Source organism: Pituophis catenifer, unplaced genomic scaffold (genome assembly GCF_029215685.1).
Source record: "Pituophis catenifer annectens isolate HBS135680 unplaced genomic scaffold, rPitCat1.0.hap2 SCAF_3, whole genome shotgun sequence".
Taxonomy (NCBI): Eukaryota; Metazoa; Chordata; class Lepidosauria; order Squamata; family Colubridae; genus Pituophis; species Pituophis catenifer.
The window spans coordinates 89,021,485-89,046,148 of NW_027256883.1; the positions used below are offsets into that span (position 1 = coordinate 89,021,485).

Genomic DNA, 24,664 nt, shown 5'->3' on the forward strand with positions numbered 1-24,664 from the left:
TAACTCAATTTTGTCTTTGGGGTTCCTTAGGATGGTGGATATTTTTCGGTTTGTTCAGAATGCTGTCTTGATGTTATGTTTGTGGAGGATTTTGCTTATTCTGTCTGTGGTGCCTTTTATGTATGGGAGGAGGGCCTTGCCGTTTTCTTGTTCTCTGTCTTGGATTTTAGTGGGGGTTTCTTTTTGGATTAGGTTGGTGATCTTATTTCTTTGGAATCCATTGGATGTGAGTACGTTAGTGAGGGTGTGTAGTTCGGTTTTTAGGTGTTGTTCGTCAGCTAAGCGTTTTGTTCTGGAAATGAGTGTCTTGGCTACAGAGTTGATCTGGGCAGGGTGGTGGTGTGAGAGTGCGTGCAGATAGCGGTTTGTGTGTGTTTTCTTCTGGTATATAGTGTGTCCTAGGGAGCCATTGGATTTTCTGTAGACTAAGACATCCAGGAAGGGAAGTTGGTTGTTCACTTCTGTTTCCATGGTGAACTGTATTTTGGGGTGTAGGCTGTTGAGGTGTGTGAGGAAGTTGTCCAGTTTTTCTTTCCCATGTGGCCAGATTATGAAGGTGTCGTCCACATATCTGAGCCAGAGTTTGGGTTTGTGATCGGATTACATTATAAATATATATAATTCTGACCAGTGATAGAAGAATAGATTTTTTGCAGGAATATAATGTAAGGAATGTTGTTATGAAATAGCAATAATAAATTTGGCTAAAGTGCAAAATTAGATTTAAAAGTGGAACACAGATTTTGATAGACATTTTCTTTATGTATTATGCTATATATATGATTTAAAGACATTTCTCTGTTACAACATAGAAGAGCAGGCATGTAGGATAATTAAAATAACAGTCCCTGCTTGCTGACTACTTTCCTTCAATTATGGTATTAATAATGGGAATCCTTAAATGTCAAAGTGCACATTTAATATGAAATTACATATGATTTTGTTTGTTTGTTTTCCCTAGTGTGACAATGCAAAGGGTCTTAAAGCCTTCTATGATGCAATAAAATATGGACCTACACATCTAATGGTTTTTGGTGGCGTATGTACAACTGTAACATCCATCATTGCTGAATCCTTAATAGGATGGAATTTGGTCCAGGTGAGTAATTCTCAATTATATATAGAAATATCTCCCATGCTTTAAAGTGTTTAGAACATATAATTCTAAGGAAGGTGTCTGACTTCTATGATCTACTTCAAAATCCACAAACAAATGAAGTCCAATGAAATGTTTTTGCTGATATAACTATCAGTGGGATAGAGAGGAAATTATTGTTTTCCTCCATACTTCCCATGACCTGTCATCTACTAAGAGTGATATGGAGGATTTAGAGAGTTTCAATCATAGGCTTTGTGTGGATGTGAAATGCTGAAAGATGTAGAGGTGCATTGTATAACTGTGGTTCTGTTGTAAAGCCAGATTCAAAATGGGATTTTGAGGTACATTTAATTTGTTGCAGCAAATTATGAACCGCATTCTGAGACCATCCATATACACAAGAAAAAATAATTTCTGAATTATTAATTTGATATTAGTGTAAAGATGGTTTGGCAGAATTGCTGTGGGCATGATCAAAGGTACTATTAATTATCTGCTTAATTAGAAGTTGGGAGTTCCTGAAGCTGAGAGATAACTGCAGTCTGCCACTGAATACATTGCAAGGAATGTTGTTTTTGTACTTGCAACAAGTAAAGTACAGCTAGTTGTATTATAGTTTTGAAGAATAAAATCTGATTTTAGAATAAAAGGGACTTAGTCTGATAGTTATTCTTTAGACAAATAAATGTAGAAAGAGGCTACTCTTCTCCTTCTGAGCTCTGGTTTCAGGAAGAGCTAACTTTATGGACCAAATACCATAATGTTTAACAGATATTGATTTTATCCAGTTTTTGGAAAAAATAGTTTGGATTTTGTGGTAAATGAGGATAAGTTGGAAACGTCTGTATTTAACTATTTTTAGAATGCAGGGTACCTTTATGAAATTAATTACAAGTCAAGATAATAGCAAGATTTCATTTGGCAATTGCATCTTTTTTGCTATGTGTAATCTTTATATAATCACCTTGTAATCAGCTATAATATATTACTGTATGTTTTAAACACACAACCTTATCTACAATTGAGCTTTGAATAATCATTTCATTATAGCAGTTGAAAACAACTTGATGGCACATAATCAGAAATCAATCAAAACTGAAGTAGGTAAATATTACCAAAATAGGATTAGAAAAAGTTTCTAGGCTGGTAGTTATAGCATCTGATAGAACTATTTCCGGTAGCTATGATTTTCACCTGAAAATTCATGTTTTGTGTACTTTTATTGGTAAACTGTTACATGAATCAGTAATGTGGTACAGTAAATCTCATTCCTAGGAGTTCATTCATTAATTCATTCTAGAAGATTAGATCCAAAAATATTTATTCATAGGTAAAACATATACTTTCACTATTAGTGAAAATAGTGTATATCAAAGATGACCACCTTAAATGCTCTTAGGACACCTATTTTATAAGCACACTTTCATAGTAGATCTCTTATCCTGTCAAATAATAGTGTACAAACTACTGGAAAATATTTTGATCTCAACACAACATTCCTTTTTCGTTTGAACAAACTGTATCAGGTTCAGAATGGGTTGTTGTATCATCACCAGAAGCATTCTAATGCTATTCTGCCTGCATAAAAATGTTCTAAGCTTGAAACAAGAAAATCCTGTGTTCTAGAGAGACAGATATAATCCACTTGAAATTCAAAACAGATATTTTGAACTTAAAATGAGCATCTCAGTCCAGACTTGCTCAGCTCTTGATGATTAGGAGCTGGCTATCAGAGAGGTGGCTTTTCAAGTATTAAGTTATATAGGGGGAGAGTCCTCTTGAGCAGAGGTCCCCAACCCCTGGGCTGTGGCCCAATACAAGGCCTTGAACCATTTGGAACCTGGCCGTGGAAGTGGCGGATGAGTGTGCGTACATCCCCACTTGCGCAAGCACTGGGTACATGCTTATGCACTCCATTTGCATGAGCAATGTGCGTGCTTGCCCACTGCTTGTGCAAATGGAGTTGTGTGCCTGCTTTCCTGCTGCTTGCATGGAACCATCTCCACACACACAGACACACCGCCAGTCTGCAAAGCTGGAAAGGTTGGGGAACTGTGCTCTTGAAGATGACCCTGGTTGTACAGCCTTTTCTCTTACATGTAGGAAGTGGGCTTTTTCCTATATGCCTTTCAGTGGAATACATTCCAGACTTTGTCCCCACTTTCTCCACAGTCTCTTCAGCCAAATTTTCAGAATTGTTTCATGATAGTTTAATTATTACTATTAAAGTATTATCCTGTTTTTGAAAATTTGCATTTTTTTTGAAATTTTGAAATATTATTAAGTATTAGGATGGAGAGGTGGGATGTAAATAAATGTGAGTGATGTCACACCAGGGAATATGAATAAATGTGTTAGGTATATAGCCATATCAATGCAGTTTTAATCATGTATTTCCACAATTCTTTTTGATGAGCAGCTAAAGGATAAATCTTTGTCGGCTACATGCCATGATGATACGTGATTTTTCTTGACATAAGACTTTACTGGAAAAAATATTGATTAACAATAAAAGTTTTAAGGAGAAACTTTAAGGAGAAAACAGAAGATTAGAAAACTATTGATAAAATGTTACTGAAAGAAATGATGGAGAATTCAGCTTTGAATTCTTTTCTTTGATGCTCTGTTCTTCTTTTTTATCAGGAAAACCTATAAAAATAAGGCAGCCATGGGAAAAGATATGTATTTTATATTTCAGGCCAACACCGAAAGAAGAGTTAAGTTCTTTCCTAAAGATTATCTTCATTTTAACAAAAGGAGCTTTTTTGCTTTTATTTAACAAATTTGGAAGATAACTTAAGCAAGCAATATTCTATTCAATTGTTTTCAAGAAATCTATCTACTCTTGACTTCAAACTGGTAGAGTGATAGACAACTTGTTGGGCTTTTAGAAATCATTTGAAGCTTAGCTTTTAATCCTTTTAAAACCATTTAATAAGTTATTATTAAACCATTTAATAATAATACATAAACTATTTATTTAAGTGCAATTGCATAATTTGCATGCTTTTGTATTGGATGATAACCTGCATAAAATGTAGTAATATGAACAGGAACAAATCTGACTGATTAATGTTGATTTAAGGTACAAAGAATTACAACAAACTCTTACTGAACATCCCTGCAAAACCTCATTCAATAAGACGAGAAAGTAAATATCTCTGTTTACCTATTCTTATATTTTATGTGTTTGTGGACCTTTTTTTTTTAAAAAAAATCAATAATAACTATATTATGGTATATACACTTCTTCAACAACATTGAAATTGAGAAACTCTGTGTATTTCATTTACGAAGTCAGGGCAGTTCAGGCTGAAGGGAGAATCATCTTCCAGCAGGATGATCTGTTGGTTTTCTGCCCTTTTGTAAATGGAAAAAGCTTTTGCAGAACTACATTTGAATTCAATGTTTTATTTCATTATTTTATTGGACTGTAGTACATTTATCCTGGGCTTAGTTATATAAAAGTGCCTGGTGTACATGTCTAAAAAGAAATCCTGCATTTCTTGTTCAATAATGTTCAGTAAAAGACAAATGGCCCTGTAAATGTGTGTGCTTATGATATAGATGCAGCTGAATAGATGTAGCTACATATAAAACAAAAAATGGAACATAGATAGGCAAGGTGGAATGCTTATAATATAACATATATGTTTTTAACTAGTTCCTACCACCAAAGACAAAGCCTGGCCAATGATAAAGGATTATTAATCAAAATATCTAGAGGGGCATTAAGGGATCTTTAATTTGAAAGATACCAATGGAGTAGTTCATATATACTTTTTAAAGAGAATATATTTTTCCACCAAATGGCTGCCATACTTTCATTATGGTATTGGAAGTAAATTTGAGAAATCCAATTTCAAATTCCCATTCTTCCATGAAGTTGATTGAATGACTTTTCACTACTGGTTATCACTTAACCTAATCAAAATAAATATTCCAAATGTAGCATCCAAATAATAATAATAAAGGCCCAATAGAAAATATCAAACCCATAAAAACAATAATCTTTGTGACATTAGTAACAAATTGAAAGTCCTTATTTATTCATTAAAAAAAGGCAGCTCCTAAGTTCATAAAGAAAATATATGAATTCTCCTCTGTTGCAAATCAGAGGTGAATTTGACTTTTCAGAGTTGCATCACAATTGTTATAGTTGTACCATAACAGTTCAGGATCCATAACAGATTCCATTAGACTTAGGAGAACATATTCATCTTTGAGAAACAACATCGTAATAGGAAGACTTTTTAGGAAGCACCCAACTGGCAGGGAGTAGGCTGCCCAATTCATGAGATTCCTGTATTGTAGACAGAACATAATAAAGTAGTTAGCATAAATTCTGCATATGTTGGTCTGGTTGTTCACACTTGACATGACTTTAAAAATCTCCTTAACTTTCTACTTGTTAAAAATTTTACATTTATTCATAGTTTATTAAAAAGCAACAAAAAACCCTTCAAAAGATTGAACATCTTTGGTTTTCAGCCCTTTGCTCATGGTCATCCAGTTGTCTAGGTATTTGGTCAACATTTCACTAAAAGTAAATACAAGGGAGATTGCAAATACTCTCCAACATAACCTTGTGACAAAATGGCGAATCATAAATGAGTGTTTTGTGTGAACCCAGCCTAAGAGTTTATGATTCATTGTGGTTAGGAACTCAGAAAACTACTAAGTATAGCATGCTAACCATACTCTGTCATATGAACACAGACTCAATTTCACACCTGAAAGAAACAAGACTGGGTCAGCTAGAAAACAGATACAAGGTGGAAAATCCATGATTGCAAATGGATCATATTTTCTACATTAATTTTGAATGTATTTGTTCATTGTCATGGGATTTTAGAGACCCCAATAACCAAAAATAAATTGTACTCTTGGCAAAGCTGAGAAATCATGATTGGAACAATGGTATTACCTGGGATACAGCAGAAGTTTAATCAATGTTAAGGCCTCACAAGCTGCCTTTGAAATTGCCACAGGCCTCCCAAGTAGTTTGATGTTTGCATGGAGAACTGTTGTCTAGGGAATGCAGTGCTACTTTGGGCATGTAGAACATTCTGTACTTAACAATGAATAGTGGCCAACATTTCAGCAAATGTGGTGAATTTTTCAAATGGCAGCCAATTCTCTTGTTTGTGATGCATTTTATTACTTATTTTGATGGCTCGTCATAGATTTAGCTAGGAATGCTAGAACCATCCCCATGCACCAAGATGTCTAAGTAAAGTGTTTTAAAAAAAAAGATTTGGTGGATGAAAATGGAGCTTTGAGTAATTTACTGTTGCTACTATTTCTCCACCACTATCACAGCCAGTAGTGATATCTAAAATATTGCTCAACATCAAGGAAGGAAGGAAGGAAGGAAGGAAGGAAGGAAGGAAGGAAGGAAGGAAGGAAGTTCTATTTGTGCAGCTTGATGTCTGACAATGGACCTTTGAGAAATGAAAGTCTCAGAGTTGCTTGGTACCTTTGGAAGGGATTTTGACACTGTTAAAGAGGTTGCCTTATGGCTATACAGTATTATAACTGCATTGTAATCCCAGTGGGAATTTCCACCCTGCTCTGAGCTGGAATAGATTCTGATCTGATTGATGTACAGATATATGGAAGACAGCTGGGAAGATTTTACAAAGTGCATGCATTCTGTCTCATTGTGACCTAGACTATAAATGAAGATGCTATAAAATGTGGCTGAAGTTTGACAAGGTAATAACGCTGTTTTTTTGCCATCCTATTTTAAAACTTAAAGATATAGGACCACTGCTATCTGTTAAAACAGCTGCTACTTAATGACAAAATATGTCTCCTTCCTGTACTCTAAAGATAAAGTTTCCCCTCACACATATGTGCTAGTCATTCCCAACTCTAGGGGGCGGTGCTTATCTCCGTTTCAAAGCCAAGGAGCCAGCACTGTCCGAAGACATCTCTGTGGTCATGTGGCCGGCATGACTAAACACCAAAGGCACATGGACCACTGAGGTGGTCCTCCCTATTTTTCTACTTGCATTTTTTACTTGCTTTCAAACTGCTAGGTTGGCAGAAGCTGGGACAAGTAACGGGAGCTCATCCCCGTTACACAGCACTAGGGATTCGAACTGCTGAACTGCCGACCTTTTGATCTACAAGCTCAGTGTCTTAGCCACTGAGCTACCATGTCCCTTGAGCCACTGCATCCTGTACTTTAGTAAAAGCAAAGCAATAGACGCAATTTACATAGACTTCTGTAAAGCCTTTGATTCATTGGTACATGACAAATTACTTCTAAAACTAAAATCCTGTGGCATCTCTGGACCCCTACATAATTGGATAGTTGCATTCCTGTCAAACAGACAACAATTGGACAAAATAGGGAGCGCCCTATCAAATCCTGCACCTATAAATAGCGTTGTCCCCCAAAGCAGTGTTCTAGGACCAACACTCTTCATACTATACATAAACGACCTTTGCGATCATATTATAAGCAATTGCGTTCTCTTCGCTGATGATGTAAAAATATTTAACACTACCGACAATGCTGCTATCCTTCAAAAAGACCTTGACTATGTGTTGGAATGGTCAAACAATTGGCAACTCCAAATCTCAACCAACAAATGCTCTATCTCACACATTGGCAAAAAGAATCAGAACACAAAATACAAGCTTTGTGGACACGACCTTGTAGATGACCCTCACTCTGTCAAGGACCTTGGAGTACTCATATTTAATGATCTAAGTGCCAAAGCCCATTGTAACAACATCGCCAAACAGGCATTAAGAGTTGTAAACCTAATCTTGTGTAGCTTCTTCTCTGGTAATATCACACTGCTAATCAGAGCATACAAAACATTTGCTAGACCAATTCTCAAATACTGCTCATCTGTCTGGAACCCACACTGCATATTGGACATTAATACAATTGAACGCATCCAGAAATATTTCACAAGAAGAGTCCTCCACTTCTCTACTTGCAACAAAATACCTTATGCTACCAGACTTGAAATTCTGGGCCTATAAATTCATTAAACACTGGAAATAGCATTGACATATGATAATATGTGTCATAAGGGATAAATTATTCTGTTAAAAATAAATGTCTGTATCACTACTGAACATTCATAGCTTGAGCCAATAATGATATTGCTGAACCATTTAAAACGATGATACATTTTTCCAGCTGTTTACTCAAGGAAGCACAAAAGATTGTTTTTCTAAAAAAATGTATTTGCTAATCTTTAAAGCAAGGATGCAATTACGAGTTGCAATTATGTAGATGAAGATAAAGATTCCAATTGGAAAATTTCTCAGTATTGTGGGGATAAATATTCACCACTAAGTATATGCTTCATGTGTTTAGCAGGTGAAGCTATCATTCATCAGATATCTGTACAATTAGCATAGCCCCCCCCCCCAGGCTGTGTGCTCTCTCCACTTCTCTCTATACACCAATGACTGCATCTCAAAAGATCACTCTGTTAAAGTACTGACGTTTGCAGATGATACGACAGTGATTGGTCTCATTTGAGACAATGACTAATCTGCATACAGACAGAAGGTTGAACAACTTTGTGGTGCAACCGGAACAATCTTGAACTAAACACACTCAAAACCGTAGAAATGATGGTAGATTTTAGGAGAAACCCTCCTATACTACAACCTCTTACAATACTAGACAACACAGTATGAACAGTAGAGACCTATCATATCTCAAGACTTAAAATGGGCACCTAACATCAAAAACGTCATCAAAAAAGCACAAAGAATATTCTTTCTTCGCCAACTCAGAAAGCTCAGATTGCCCAAGGAGCTGCTGGTACAGTTCTATAGAGAAATTATTGAGTCTGTCATCTGCACCTCTATAACTGACTGGTTTGGCTCTGCAACCAAATAAGACAGACACAGACTTCAATGGATAATTAGAACTGCAGAAAAAACAATTGCTACTAACCTGCCTTCCATTGAGGATCTGTATACTTCACGAGTCAAAAAGAGGGCTGGGAAATATTTACAGACCCCTCACATCCTGGACATAAATTGTTTCAACTTCTACCCTCAAAATAATGTTATAGAGCATTGCACACCAGAAAAACTAGACACAAGGACAGGTTTTTTCTGCATGGCATCACTCTGCTAAACAACTATTTACCACAACACTTTCAAACTATTTACTAAGACTGTATTACTATTCTTCTTCTTCTCATCCTTCCTATTACCTATCTCCTTTTCTACTTATAACTGTAACCTTGTTGCTTGTATTTTTATGATTTCTATTGTTTTATTTAGTTTCCTAGTATGATTTTGATTGCTTATTTAGTATCCTGTGACTATCACTGAGTGTTGTATCTTATGATTCATTATGAATATATTTATGATGACTATAACCATGATTTATCACTTATATCTTTTATGTACACTGAGATCTTATGCACCAAAGACAAATAACTTGTGTGTCCAATCACACTTGGCCAATAAAGTATTGTATTGTATTGTATTGTATTGTATTGTATTGTATTGTATTGTATTGTATTGTATTGTATTGTATTGTATTGTATCGTATCCTATCCTATCCTATCCTATCCTATCCTATCCTATCCTATCCTATTCTATTCTGGCAGGCATATTTAATTTAGTACTGAGAAGCATGAGGCAACAATGAAATAATCATTGTTTAATTTGTCGTGTATTTGTATAGTTAAATGTACTTTTTGATATATTTGGCCCAATAGATTATATTGGTTGCCTCCTTCTCTTTTCCATGGGTTCTCTGGTTGCAAGAATCTAGACATTCATGTAGTGTAGATAGATAAATGTGAATAAAATGTCAGAAGGAATTTAAGCAAGCCAATAATATTACTCTAAAAGATTCTGTTGCAAATACATATATTATTACATACATTTCTGTTGGCTATTTAAGTCATAATATTAAAAAGATTGCAGTCAAATAGTAGCATTTGTGACTGTCTTATTTTTGTTACAGTTAACATGACTTATTCCTCCAGTTACAGACAACATGTTGTCAGGACCAGCATGTATCAGGTTGAAAAGAAGATACGAATAAAAGAATAATCATAGGTAGTTACTACAGTCTTGATGGCCAAACAACTGAGCAAATCTAATGTAGAATTGAAAATAGGAATTGGGGAGTATTACATTTATAGCATCCTTTTTGTCTTGTTTCTAAGAGGATATATTTTATTTCCCTGAATTATACATAGTGTTGTCCTCTGATCATGTTATTTCATGTACAGTAGGAGTAATTCCATCTAGATTCTTCAGGATTAGCACCTTATTGGAAAACATAGTAGATGTATTGGAACAAAAATGTACTGTCATGGAAAGTGTGTATTTGGCACCTTTGAAATCTTGACACATGCTTGGTTTTAAGTGTAAAGGAAGTTGGTTTTATTTCCATCATTTAGGTGATCAAAATCATCTGATATTGAGTGAAAAATTAATATTTGATCCCTGTTTCCATGAGAAACTAACCAATTGTAATAACACATATTTTAAAATGGGAGGTAAATATTGTTGTTAGAAAGCATAGGTGGTAAATAAGATAGTTTCCTTAATTACAGATAATTAATTATACTTTAAACATTTTTGAGTCTACAAAAAGAGTACTATTTGCCAAAATAACTGAAAAGTAATACATTCACCATATGTTGTGCCATTTATTTGGATCAGAATCATTGGCTACTTGGAATCCTTACGTTTTTGAACATATCAGATAAAGTTGGGTTTTTTAGAGATTAAAGTAACACATCAATTTTTCAACAGATACGAAAAATACATAAATCACTTGGAAAAAAGAGTAGGCATTTCCTACTCTAGGCATTTATTATACAAAACCAATGGTTTCAGGTTTTAAGAAATATTAAATATGTTTGTTTTGATATCAAAACAAGCGTAACTTTTAAAAACCTTTAATGATGTTTAAAGCTGCAAAATATAGTACTTCGAATTACTTGAACTATTGTCAAAAAGTTCTTTCTAGAAAGACACTTTGGTACTGGAAACAAAACATTAGCTTAACAAAATATGCTAGTCATAGCTTCTTCTTAGGAAAGAGTGGACAATATAATTCAATGTGGTAAGTATTCGCTTTGTGGTTCAAAAATTAAGTTATAGCACATTCTATATAGGTATAATTATTATTGAATTTTCCTCAAGCTGTTATTTAGGTTTTTGATTGTTTTATCTTTTTAAAAACATCCTGTTTTGTTCTATTTGAACTTTTCTGTTTTGTAGTTTCAATTTGACTACTTTATTACAGATCACAAATTCAATATGCATATCAAGGCAATTAGATTAAATGAAATAATGTAGAGAAATGAAAGAGGAAATAAAAGGGGGAAAGGAGGAAAAGTACTATGTAATGAAAAAGGGGATATATAGTGTTCTAGTGTTTTTTTTATAATACTCCTCATTGTATAGCTCAAAATTAATTTGCCATTAATAATAATCAGGTTCTACAAGCTTTTAATGCAATGCTCTGCAAAAATTTTTGTTATTTTAGTGTCCTTATCTCCATGAATGAATTTTAAAATAAAATTAAATGTCCAGGTAATGGTCTAATGAAAGGTGTTAAAAGCTCCCTGTGCATCTCTGAATATTGGTAAGAACCAGAATTATTACTTGATTTCCTGTTCAAGACATTATAAGCTTCCTTCTCCAAGACCACTACAAAGACTGCCAAGTTTCTACCAATAGCTATGGCTTGCAGAAATTGAGTGATATCCTCTTTCTGTTATTAAATCAGCTCAGATTTGTGTTTCTGTATTTTATATTTTGTATTTGTGTTTTATTGGTCTAGGACTGAAATTGAATCCATCTCTTATGTTAACTGCAAAATGTCAAAACACAACAGGATAAAAGCCTTACAAAATTCTGTCCTTACCTCAGTTATAAGGTCCTTATTTTCCAACGAGTCCAGCAGAATATTGTTTACCATTTGTACTGTGGAGACATATTGGGTAATAATATTAAGATGAAACTTAAAAATATAAACACATGAGTAATACATATCTTATTTTAGTAGCATTTCTGCAAGGGTAGTAAAAGGATTAGCTTTTTTTATTACTTTAACTGTGCAATTAGCTTTAAAGTAAGAGATCTCTATTGATTTGCGGATTAATCAGGAAAAGGATTAAGAATATAAATTATAAATCTGCCTTTAACAAAGACTTTAAAATAATTTAAATACGCTTCATATGGTTTAGTGCAGTGTGCAGTAGGATGTACTGCAATGGGATTTCTGTACTGATCAAAGAAATTTGATCTTTATGTGATTAATAGTATTTTGGGTTTAAAAAATTAATGAAAGATGGATAACAGGTTAAGGTAAAGAAAACTAGGGAGCACTCCTAACCACTGCACAGAAATAACTGTATGGTCTTTGAATTGTGCAGAACTTTTAGTTTTCTACGGATATTGAGTGGACAGGAACTTTGGAAACAATTAGAACTGGTGGGATTGAAATATTGGCCCCTACATTTTTTGATTCTCAATAGGAATTATTAGATATCATAAATTAATTAAACCAATTCAAGTATATAGACCATGGGTGTCCAATCTTTTGGTTTGCCTGGGCCATTGACTGAAGATGAATTGTTTGGGCTATATGGTTCAAAGTTACAATAGTGCTGAAAAAAATTGATAACCCATCCTCAAAATTATGACTCTTTGTGCCTCCCCCATAGTCACATGATCACAATTTTGGTTCTTGGCCACTGGCTTGCATTTATAACAGTGTCAGCATCCTGCAATCACATGACCATGATTTGTGGCCTTCCCAGCCAATTTCTGATGTAAAATTATTAGGAGAAGCAAGATCTGCTTAATTAACTTGTGCCTCACCATGGTAAAAATGATCATAAAATTAGGGTCACCTCCTGACTTACTTAACATTCACATAGCTGAGCAACTGAAATTCTGGTCCCAAATGTGGCTGCAATTTTAGGATCACCTGTATTGAATGTGTACCTGTAGAAAACACTAATACTGTAAATAACATAAAAACCTTGTATAGACATAAACCAGAATAGAATCAAAAATAGGTTGTTAAAATAAAAACAGTAATATAATAATAGTGTTACAATCCAACTATTGATTCAGATGTCTTATTCAAGACATCTTTGTCCTAATCATGTGCCTGATCTTTGTTGCTAATAAACCCTACATTTAACAAATGACCATATAATCTTAGAGTCTCTGACAGCTAAAATAAATTAGTATAACTTTAAACTGCATGACTTGGATTTTTTTTTTTAGCAGTAGTAATGGCTGAATTGAGATTACCCAAAACTTCAGAGAATATTTTACAACATAGTAAGGGATGTTCAGCTGATTAAATCTTGCTTGAACTGCATGAACAAAGTCTCCAGAACTAGAGTTTTTGGAATCTGCCATCTAAGAAAGCTATAAACAGAGTACAGAAGTTGGTTTAGAAAATACTTTAGGTATTATGATGGGTAAGTAAATTACTGGAGCAGTTCTTTGAGATTATTTTTAAAACATCAAGAAAATATTTATGCGATTTAGGTAATTATGGGTCTCTATATCTTATCTAGCCCTTAAAATAATTGATGCTCTGGAGAAGGCCCATAGATACAATTGGAATGTGACCATTTTCCATCATTTGGATCAAAAATTATCAGATTAATGGAAGAAAGCCAGCTGGTGCCAGGCTAAGATTTGACCAAACTGTCAGAATGCTAATCGCTCTATTTGATTCTTGATCGCCTTTGATACTATCAACCATGGCATACTTCTGGAGTGGGTTTGGGAATGGGGGCTCTGTGTTGCCCTGGTTCGCTTCCTTCCTCTGTGGTTGCTCTCATTTGATAGGAAATGAGAGGTCCAGCTCTCATCTCCAGCTTTGCAGGGTCCTGCAGGGCTTGATAGTTTCTCTGCTTCTGCTTAACATCTACATGAAGACACTGGATAAAATAATCTGTCACCATGGGCTGACAAATCAATCTGCTTATTACACCCAGCTGTATGTCTTGGCCCATGGTGTATTAAGTGATGCTGTGATCTTTCTCTTGCAGAGCTTCAAGGCAGTTAAGGGCTTTATGGAGGAAAACAGGTTGAAACTGAACACTGGCAAGATGGAATGGCTCTGATTTTGGGGTTCTTTGGCCCAAGGAGAATTGACACCTTTGGTTTTGGATGGGGTGGTACTTCGTGAGACAGACCTGATGTGTAATTTGAGGGTTCTCCTGGACTCAAGTCTCCTGCTTAAGGAGTAGGTGACAGTCATGGACAGGAGGGCCTTTGTGGAACTATGGGTTGTGCCCCAGTTACACCCTTTCTTGGACCAACAATCCCTGTTTACAGTCACCCATGCCCTATTATCTCCCTTCTTGACTGTTGCAATATGCTGTGCATGGGGCTGACCTTGAAAAGTATCCAGAAGTTTCAATTGGTTCAAAATGTGGTGACCTACATGGTTTTGTGTGGGCAAGATGTGCACATGTGTCTTTTCTCCTGTGGGAGCTGCTTTGGTTGTCAATTTGCTTCTAGGTCCAATTCAAGGTACTGGTTGTCAACTTCAAAACCCTACATGGCTTAGAAACAGGTTATTTGAAGGACCATCTTTTCCTGGTCAAATTTACCTGACCCACCAAAGCGGGGTGGGTTGCGGCAGGGAATGCTGTGTCCATTTGGTCTGGTGGGACCAAGAAGGGCCTTCTCCATAATGGCTCCCACTCTGTGAAACATCATCCTCATAGATTGGCCCCCATGTTGACATTTGTTTGCAAGGCCCTGAAGACCTGGTTTTGTCAACACTTACTGACCTTAAATGTTGGTCTTAGTTTTTATTTATTTAATATCTCTCTCTCTAATGACCCTGTAGTTCAAGACTGATTACAGTGACCAGTGTAGGAGATTAAAATTATTAGAATTATTTTGTTATAACAACTCATGTACAGAAATAATGTTTTATTTTCCTGTAAGAAGTAGATGTGAACTAATTTCCATTGTATATCTTTTGGAGTCAGACAGGTTTGTGGGTTTATATGTTATTGAAGATGATTATGTCTTTTAGTCATTCATTTCAAAAAAGAATAAATGGCACAGGATGTCCTGTGCAGGGATACTTTTGTCCCTAATAAAATGAATACTATCTGCAAAGAAGAATTTCACAATTACCAAATTTCTGCCTTATGGAGATACAATTACACTTCTTGATAGTGAGAATTACATGCAAAATCCCAAATGCATATTTAAGAAGGTGTGTAGTCTCAGTCCTATTTTTGAGAAAAAATGTTTTTCCACTCTTTCTTAGAAGTTAAATGGTTTAGCTTCCAGACAGAGTACAAAATGGGAAAAATGCCGCATGGGTTGGCATTTGATCATCATGACCCTACAGACTTGAGTTTTTAATGTTCATGTAAAAATCTGTCATGCATATTCATACTTTCAGAAATAAACATAGTGGAGAGATCATAAGTGACGTAAGTTCACTTTGGCTGCATTTAGCAGTTGTGCTGATATATAGAAATCACTGAGTTGGAAGATCTCATTTAGATCGAGCCTTGCTCAGGGCAGAAATACAAGTTTAAACAACTCTGACAGATTATGTTTAGCTTCGGTTTAAAACCTGCTATTCTAAGCAAAGTAACAAGTTCTACCATTGAAATGCTTTTACTATTAGGGCATTTTTTCTAACTTTCCTAACATTTTTCCTAGTTGAATCTAGCAATTATTTTCTCTGTCTTTAATATTCTGCCTTCTGCAGCAAGATCTATAGAAAATAGATTTTTGCCTTCTTTTGTGACTCCCATACAGAAGTTTACAAAGTGATATGGTCAACCATGTTTTCTCCTTCCACAGTATCTTCCCTTAGAATTTTGCTTCCTATCCTCTGACTGACTGATTGAATCTGTTCCCATCAATTGGAATTCTTTTGAAAGTTTAAAATTGTACTAATGCAGACTAGAATGGAACTATTGTTTCCCTTGATTTGAAAACTATATGTTCTTCTGTTAATACAAAGTTGCATTTCCTTTGTTTGCTGTACTGGTTGTGTACTACTGTGACAACAATCTCTTGTATTCTTTATATGTCTGGGCTATGAAGTAGAGTGGCAAGATGGAACCTTTTCTTACAAAAAATGTCCAAGCACAGCTACATTTTGCAAAAACCTACATCAAGTCTTACAAAAGCATCTGGGGAAATGTGTTACAGTCCGATGAGATCAAGGTTGACCTTTTGGCCATAATTCCAAAAGTATGCTTTTCTGCTTTTCTTCCACTGGAATTGTGGCTTTAGTCAAGATGGAGGGAATAATGAACAGTTTCAAATATCAGTCAATTTTCGCACAAAACCTTTAGGCCTCTTCTAAAATGCTAAAGATGAAGAGGAATTTCACCTTTCAACATGACATAAAGCAAAGCAGACCTCCAAATCAACAAAAGAATGGCTTCAGCAGAATAAGATCAAGATTTTGCAATGGACCTGCCAGAGGCCGGATCGGAATCCAGTTGAAAATCTGTGGGGTGACCTGAAGAGGGCTGTACACAGGAGATGCCCTTGCAATCTGACAGATTTGGAGCACTTTTGCAAGGAAGAGTGGCCAAAGAATCCCAAGGCATGTTATGCTAATAGACTCCCACCCAGAAGACTGAATGCTATCATAAAATCAAAGTGTGCTTCAACGAAGTATTAATTTGTGCATCTTTATATAACCACATTATTCTAACTGTTTTATTGTTATTTTTCCTCTAAAATATTTCAATTTGTTTATCAATTGAATTGTACAGTTTATATGTCAAAGTTGAAAAGAACTTGGTCTGATTTTTTTTACATCTGAAAAACCTGGCATTATAACAGGGGTGTAGACTTTATCCACTGTATTCCTGGGAATGTGTGAAAAGTGTGATTCTTTGGAGTGCTGAAGAAAACATGAAATAAAGAGTGCATAGGAATTTCAAGTTGTAATTTAAAAGAAAAGTATTTTAGAGCATATGGCTTTCAGAGATATGGAATGGAATCGAATGAAATGAGTGATTATATAGCTCTTAATCTGTTCATATGGCAAAACTTGAGTAACTCTGCATATTAGCAGTTAAACATAGTGCACAATGCAGCTTTTGAGGTGCACCTGTCTGAAGAATTTGGATTGTCAAGGTACAACCCTGACTATCTCACACTGATCAAGCTTGTATTCTATCTTTGCATAGAGAAATTGTATCTATAAAGCAAATCCTTATTCAGAGCAAAGAGAGCACTATAATCAGTGGTGGGATTCAAGTAATTTAACAACCGGTACTGTGCCCTAATGATTTCTTCCAACAACCAGTTTGCCAAACTGTTCAGAAAGTTAACAACCGGTTCTCCCGAAGTGGTGCGAACTGGTTGAATCCCATCACGGACTATAATATCTTAATAAATCTCACCAAGCTGCCTTATTGCTGTCTTACTAATAACAATAGTATACCCTCTGTGACTCCTTGTTGAACAGGGTTTATCTTCATTGCTTTCAGGTAAGGAGTTACCCAAGAATGTGATGTGCTGGTTTTCTGAATTACTGTTGAACTAAAACAATGTACTTTAGAAGACAATGGCAATATGAAAGATAACAATAAAGAAATAACTACTTTTTCTTATCATAGTTATACCTTTAGGCATAAGTTGACAGAAGGTTAAGGTAGGATGGCTGCATGTCTTCTGTTGGCTGCAAAATATAAGGATATTATTATAGGCAAATTATGCAAGATATCAATTTGAATGTCTCATAATCATGAAAAGATAAGCTGGTGTTATTGAGTCACTTTTACTTTTGACAAAGTGTAAATGTACTTGATAATTTCATTAATGGGTCCCAAAAGAATATTTAAAAATAAATGGAGTGAGTTGATAAAAATGTATAAAATGATAGAATCACTGATTTGGGAAATTTCTTTGCCGGTGAGAATTTAGATTTGCTTTTATAGTATTGGATCTCGGAGTGAGGATAGGTTTCCTAAATGTGACTTATTTTAAAAAGACTCTGGTCAAAATTAATCAAATGTTTCCATGCATTTCAATTTATCTTGTTAAAAATAATAGAATGGATGTATGAATAAAATCAAAATTACAACAATAAAAATATTCTGGTTTAAAATAATTTTTATTCATGTCAATAAATATCATTATTATATATTTTTAAAAATATATAAGTCTTTGCTTACCAATTACCTTATTCAGCAATCTTTTAAATTTCTGGCAGTGCTGCAAAAAAATAACTTTACAACCAATGCCTACATTTAGGACCTTAACAGCATTCCTGTAGAATAGCAGGCAGAGCCTGGGGTGGAGTTAAGAGAGGACTCAGCCTAGAATTGTTACCTGTCCACAAACATTCCAAGTCCTGACCCACCCTTGAATTCCATTAACTCGGGGGTGTCAAATTTGATTTCATTGAGGGCTGCAACAAGGCTGTGTTTGACCTCAGGGGGCTGGCATGGGTGTGACCAGGGTGAGCATGGCCCAAGTGCTCTGCCAGCAAAAGCAGGCTCCCGAGCTCCGTTTTCGACTGCGGTGGCCTCCTGCAACCCTCTTCCAGAAAAAACAGCTTGGGAGCACCGCACATGGCCCTTGCAAGCTCTGTTTTTGGCTGCAACGACTGGCAGAGGGCTGCAGGAGACATCACAGCCAAAAATGGAGCCCACCAATCTCCGTTTTCACTGGTAGAGGGCTGCAGGAGGCCATTGTGGCTGAAAGCGGAGCCCATGGCTGCACGCGGCCCTCCTGAGCTCCATTTTCACTGGCAGTGGCACTGCGGGCTGGTCCTTCATGGCTTCCAGGGTGGCTCCGTGGGCCAGATCTAAGCACCCCACGGGTCTTGAGTTTGACATCCATTAACTCTTATATAGTGCCAATTTAGTGCTGACTGTGAGTTGGCCAGAATAATGTCAGGTGTGAAGAATCAGGATCACACATAAGTTTCAATTCAGAAGATTTATTGTTCAAGCCTGTACACAAGAATCTGGTCAACTCACAGTCAGCACTACATTGGCACTAGATAAGAGTTAACAGAATTGAAGGGGGAAGCTGGATTTGGAGGGTTTGTGAACATTTAATGATTCTAGGCTCCTTTTTGACTCTGCCCCCAGGCTCTGCCACTCTTCTACAATCCCTCAGTCATGTGATCACCATTACAGTCAACCTGTATTGTCTTGCGCCTGACATGTTGTTTTTCTCCCTCCCCATCCTGCCTTGCAGAATAGAAGGATTGGAGAGGAAGGGATTAACAAGAAAATAAGCAAGGAAACAATAGGTAATGCATGTAGAAAGCAATACACTGGTACTGTTGAAAGGGTGCTACAAAAGTAAATATATTCCACATTGTGTGCCTTTTTACTCTCTTGTAATCCCTTCCTCTCTAATCTCTCTGTTTTGTGGGGAAGGAGGAGAAAAAATAGGAAATGTCTGTAGGCAACCTCTCCTGCCTGACCTCTTTCCATCTCCCCTGCAGAGTGGAGAGCTTTGGGAGGAAAGGATTACAAGAGAGTAAGTGAGCATACAGTGGAGAATACAATGGGCTGTTTGCATAACATGGCTGCTAGTGCAAGCACAGTTCTTCTGATGTGCATTCCCAATTGCAGAATGGGACAGCTTGCCACAGTCGACTCGCTCTAGCTGTTTCGCCATGGCCAATTCACCCCAAGACAACTTGTCATAGGACAATTCAATGTGGGATAACTCAAGAGAGGGACAAATAGAATTGCAGCTCACCCCAACCTCGAGGACTTCTAATTTGAGAAGGTCCAAATCTATAGCAAAGCCTGCTACAAATCATTTGTCCTGAATTATATTGCATTGAATTGTCCTGTGGCGAGTTGTGTGTTGAGTCAGTTATGGCGAGTTGTCCTAGACTAAGGGTGTCAAACTTGATCATGTCACATGACATATTGTGATGTATCATGATGCTTTTTGCCTTTGCAGAGCCGGGTGGGCATGAGCTGCACGTGACACCTCCAACCCACGGACCACCAGTTTGACAGGCCTATCCTAGACTCTCCCAATTGTGTGCCTGCTTGCTCCCTTGTAATCCCTTTCCTGTTGAATATAAATACAAATACAAAGGGCCGGTGAATGATTAGGAGGCAAACAAAAATCCAAGATGTGAAACTGATTAGCCTTGTCAGTTTCAAGATGGAAAGCACCATTACAATCATAAGATTTCCCACTTAGCAACAGAATTGCATCCCAGTTGTGGTCCCTAAACAAGGACTGCTTGTTTGCACTCTTCTGAACCTAGTTGGTATTTTAATTTATCCAAAAGTGAATAACTTACCCAAATTCAGTATTAAAATGTCATGGCTGTGGCCAGGAGGGCTTTTTATCAGGTTCGCCTGACTTACCAGTTGCATCCCTTTCTGGACCGGGACTCCTTGCGCTCAGTCACTCATGCCCTTGTCACCTCCCGTCTGGACTACTGTAATACTGTCTATATGGGACGCCCCTTGAAGAGCACTCGGAGGCTCCAACTAGACCAGAATGCGGCCGCGTGGGTGATTATGGGAGCGACACGGCGCACCCATGTAACACCTCTCCTGTGCGAGCTGCACTGGCTCCCGGTGGTCCTCCAGGTGCGATTCAAGGTGTTGGTTACCATCTTTAAAGCGCTCCATGGCTTAGGACATGGGTACTTACGAGACCGCCTTCTGCTACCGATAGCCTCCCACTGGCCAATACGTTCCCACAGAGAGGGACTCCTCAGGGTGCCGTCAGGGTGGCGACCCCCAGGGGAGAGCCTTGTCTGTGGGGGCACCTGCCCTTTGGAATGAATTGCCCCCGGAGATACAGATGATCCCTGACCTACGCACCTTTCGCCGTGCCCTCAAGACTTTATTGTTCCAACAAGCTTGGCTGGCCCAAACATGAATTTTAATGGTTGTTTTAGTTTTTAATAAGACTGGGGCCAAATTATTTAATATATTTTTAAACTGCTTTTAAATTTTTTGTATATGTGTGTTTTAGTGTTGGCTGTGCACCGCCCTGAGTCCTTCGGGAGAAGGGCGGTATAAAAATTTAAATAATAAATAAATAATAATAAATAAATGTACCATTTCTTAATACAAGTCTAAAATACTGTTCTAATTTTCAAATCTGTTAGCAGAAAAATAGGAAATAAATCATGTCTCTTGCCATTACTGTAACATATACTAATCAGTAAGTTGTTGGCAACAAGTCAGATTTAGTAAAAAAAATTTGTATATAGTTAAAACCACTGCACATCTGATATTAATGGAAATGTCAATATATTTATGTTTCTTAAACTCAATAAAGTTTCTTTGAAAAAAAAAGTCAGATTTAGTTGCTGGCAGTCTGAGATGTAGTCTGAGATTATGGTTATGGAAACATGGGAAGGAGAGATTGTTGTGTTTTTATTATATTTTAGGAGCTCCTGAGAGGCATCAGGTTAGTCACTATGGTAACAGAATTAGATTGGCCTTCGATCTTATTCAGCATGGCTCTTTATATATTTGTTGAGTAATAAACTACCACTTCTGTAAGTGCTGTAAAATGTGGATTTTTTTCAATGAGTGTAATGTCTTCTGGTATACTTTGAGTATTAGAAACTGTATCACTTTACCAATACAGCCATTTTCTCTGATTCTAAGAAATTTCTCTCTTAGTGGTCAGCAATTCTTGGTGCTTAAGCTGTATTTAGCCACCTAATAAGTACTACGCTCACTTAGTGGCTAAAGTAGAAGCAAAAATGGTCTGGATAGAAAGCCCATCAATACAATAAAAGTTGCTAGGGGAATACTTGAAAGTCTGCCACTTATAAATCCAAGTTTTAAAAGGGGACATACTAACAAAGTTGAGCAAATTCATTCATGTTACCTCTTTTTAAAATAGTTTCTTTTCAAAAATCTTATGTACATCTTTCACTCTTTATATGCATACCCTAGTAAACAGCTGTTAGAGTCTGATGTGCTGCTGTTTTCACCTCCATTGTAATAGGAAAAAAATGAATGAGAGGAAAAAGAGAGAGGGAGGGCAATCAAAAGGCTTAGACAGGAGACTGCAAAGTAAGCACTACTGAAAAGTCCAGGGAGATGCTGGGGAGAAAAAATAGCTACCGTATTATCCAGCGTATAAGACGACTGGGCATATAAGACAACCCCTGACTTTTCCTGTTAAAATATAGGGTTTGGGCTATACTCGCCGTATAAGACTACCCCTCTTCCAACGCACACCAAATAAAAATTAAAAAACATCAACTGGCTCACCCACAATGTAAAAGCAGCTGTGCTAGACCCAAAACGGCCCCTGCAACAAGCAGGAACCTCACACAGCCACAAAAAGCCCAAAAAAAACCAACTTTCACACTTTACACACACACACAACACAACACAACACAACACAACACAACACAACACAACACAACACAACTGGCAACTTTTGGATTGCCATAGAAGAAAGAATAGGTTTGAAGTCTACAGTCCTAAATACTTTTCTAGATAATAAGCCTGATTAAAAATAGTGGGATTCACTTTTAGGTAAAACAAGGCAGGATTGCAATGTAAGACTTTGCAAAATACAGTGGAACTTAGTTCCATATGATGATTTTTATATATAATTGAATTATTGAATTATTGTTCACATTGTCTCAGTATTGATTGTTTGATACAATTTTCTTTCAAAATGAATGAACAGGCAGACTTATATAGTACAATTTCAACTCTGCTTCTGCTGTGACTTTATAATGTTGATTTATATAAATACTTTACAAGGAGATGCAGTCTAAAGGGAAAGCTTATGGTGGATATGTCATAGTAAATATTTCTTCATGTCCAATGTTAAGACTAGAATACCATTGAAAACTCCTGTGACAGCTGCTTTCTTGCTGGCCATAAATGCTATTTTCACACTGAATTCTGAAATAGCTTTACTCTCTGTTAGGGAATCCATACATGAATTAGTGATGTTTCCCAGTTTCATTTAGAAAAAACTAGCATATTCATTACTACAATGGAACTTTTGAGGGATTAAAACATTGTTGTTTGATGCACAAAGCCCTAGATTCTTTTACCCTCCTCTCATGCAGTTTCAGCATTTTTACTTAATTGGAATCTGGCATTTTTGGAGTGTTGAAGAAGAAAAGGAAAGATGTTGCTTCTTTAACTTAAGGATCTGTACCACCTTTGTCTTTTGATGCCTGAGGAGTACAGGTAGCCCTTGACTTACAACTACAATTGGAATCACAGTTTCCATTACTAAGTAAAGCAGTTCTTAAGTGAGTCATTCCCAATATTACAACCTTTTTCATAGTTGTAAGTCAATCATTGCTATTGTTAATTGAATAATATGGTCATTAAGCAAATCAAGCTTCTCCCATTGACTTTGCTTGTATGTAGGTTATCAATCAATGATGATCGCATGACCTGGAAATGCTACAACTGTTGTAAATACGTTTAATTACAAAAAGGTTGTGTTACCTTGTTGGTGCTCATTTTAAGAAATAAAATTTTCAACTGTGAATTGTTTGTGTCTTGATATTGTTCCCTATCATGCCAACACATTGTTTCTATTGTTTTTACAGATAACAAATTTATTTTTATACCAATATCTCATTCTTCTAATAAGAAACAAAACCATAAGAGGGTTGCCATATAGAAGAAATGCTGACATGAAACTGCAAAAACCTGCAAATAATATGGTTTATTCATTTATACTGAATAAACTAGTGAGCATCCTATACCTTTTAAGCAAAGCTTTTGCTAGAAAAAAATCTTTATTTTATAGCCTCATACAATAATGAGAAACATTTGCTGAAATAGAATTTAGATCCATTCATATTCTATGAATAATAGTCTAAATCTCCTGAGAATAGGTTTTGCTTTAAATCACAGGCATGAAAAACTATTTTATTTCTTTGGTATTATCATCTGTCCATATGGTGGCATTAGGATTTTAATCTGTAAAAATTGATTTTTTTTTTGTATGTATCGAAACTATTATCCATCATTTACATATGATTATCTACAATTGGTTTAATTTCACATTTTTAATACTGATTAGACTTCCATTTTTAATTTTTGCAAATACAGATGGAAAATCCGTTACCTGATTGGGTATTTATTTACATGTAATTTTATCTTGACATAAATAGTCATGGCATCAGTGGCATATATTTAGCTTGCTTTGGATAATTAATCATTTGTAATGCCTAGAGCCAGTTTCTCAACCTCATGCAAGATTATTATAACATGCTGTCTGTGATTATGGAATAAATGTAGCTTCCTGGCAGCACACAGAGTATTATTTCCTAAGCATTATGCCTGAAATATACAGTAAAGTATTTATAGCTACTATTAATACAAATTGAGTTTATTGTATTTAAGCAGTTTCACTTAATTTCCTGATTATAGCTGATAATAACCTTGAAATGACTTTTCTTTGATCCTTCTCTCATTATGTGGCAAGGAGAAGGAACAAACTGATAGTTGCCCCAAGAGCTATCAGCTTAATATTAGTGGTTATTTTTAATTTTAAAAAAATGGTTATTTTTTGGAGGCCAACATAATCACGTGTGTTTTTCCAAGAATATAAAATGGAGTCTGGAAAGAATCCAGG

The 24,664-nt window shown here is 36.1% G+C and overlaps 1 protein-coding gene across 1 annotated transcript in view; it reads left to right on the forward strand.

The window, feature by feature from the left end:
• The window catches only part of GABBR2 (gamma-aminobutyric acid type B receptor subunit 2), a 342,456-nt gene that overhangs the window by 48,472 nt on the left and 269,320 nt on the right, over positions 1 to 24,664 (forward strand). Inside the window, exon 2 of the mRNA XM_070939098.1 lies at positions 962 to 1,099. Coding sequence (XP_070795199.1) covers positions 962 to 1,099 — 138 coding nt within the window. The remainder of the gene's footprint in view (positions 1 to 961; positions 1,100 to 24,664) is intronic.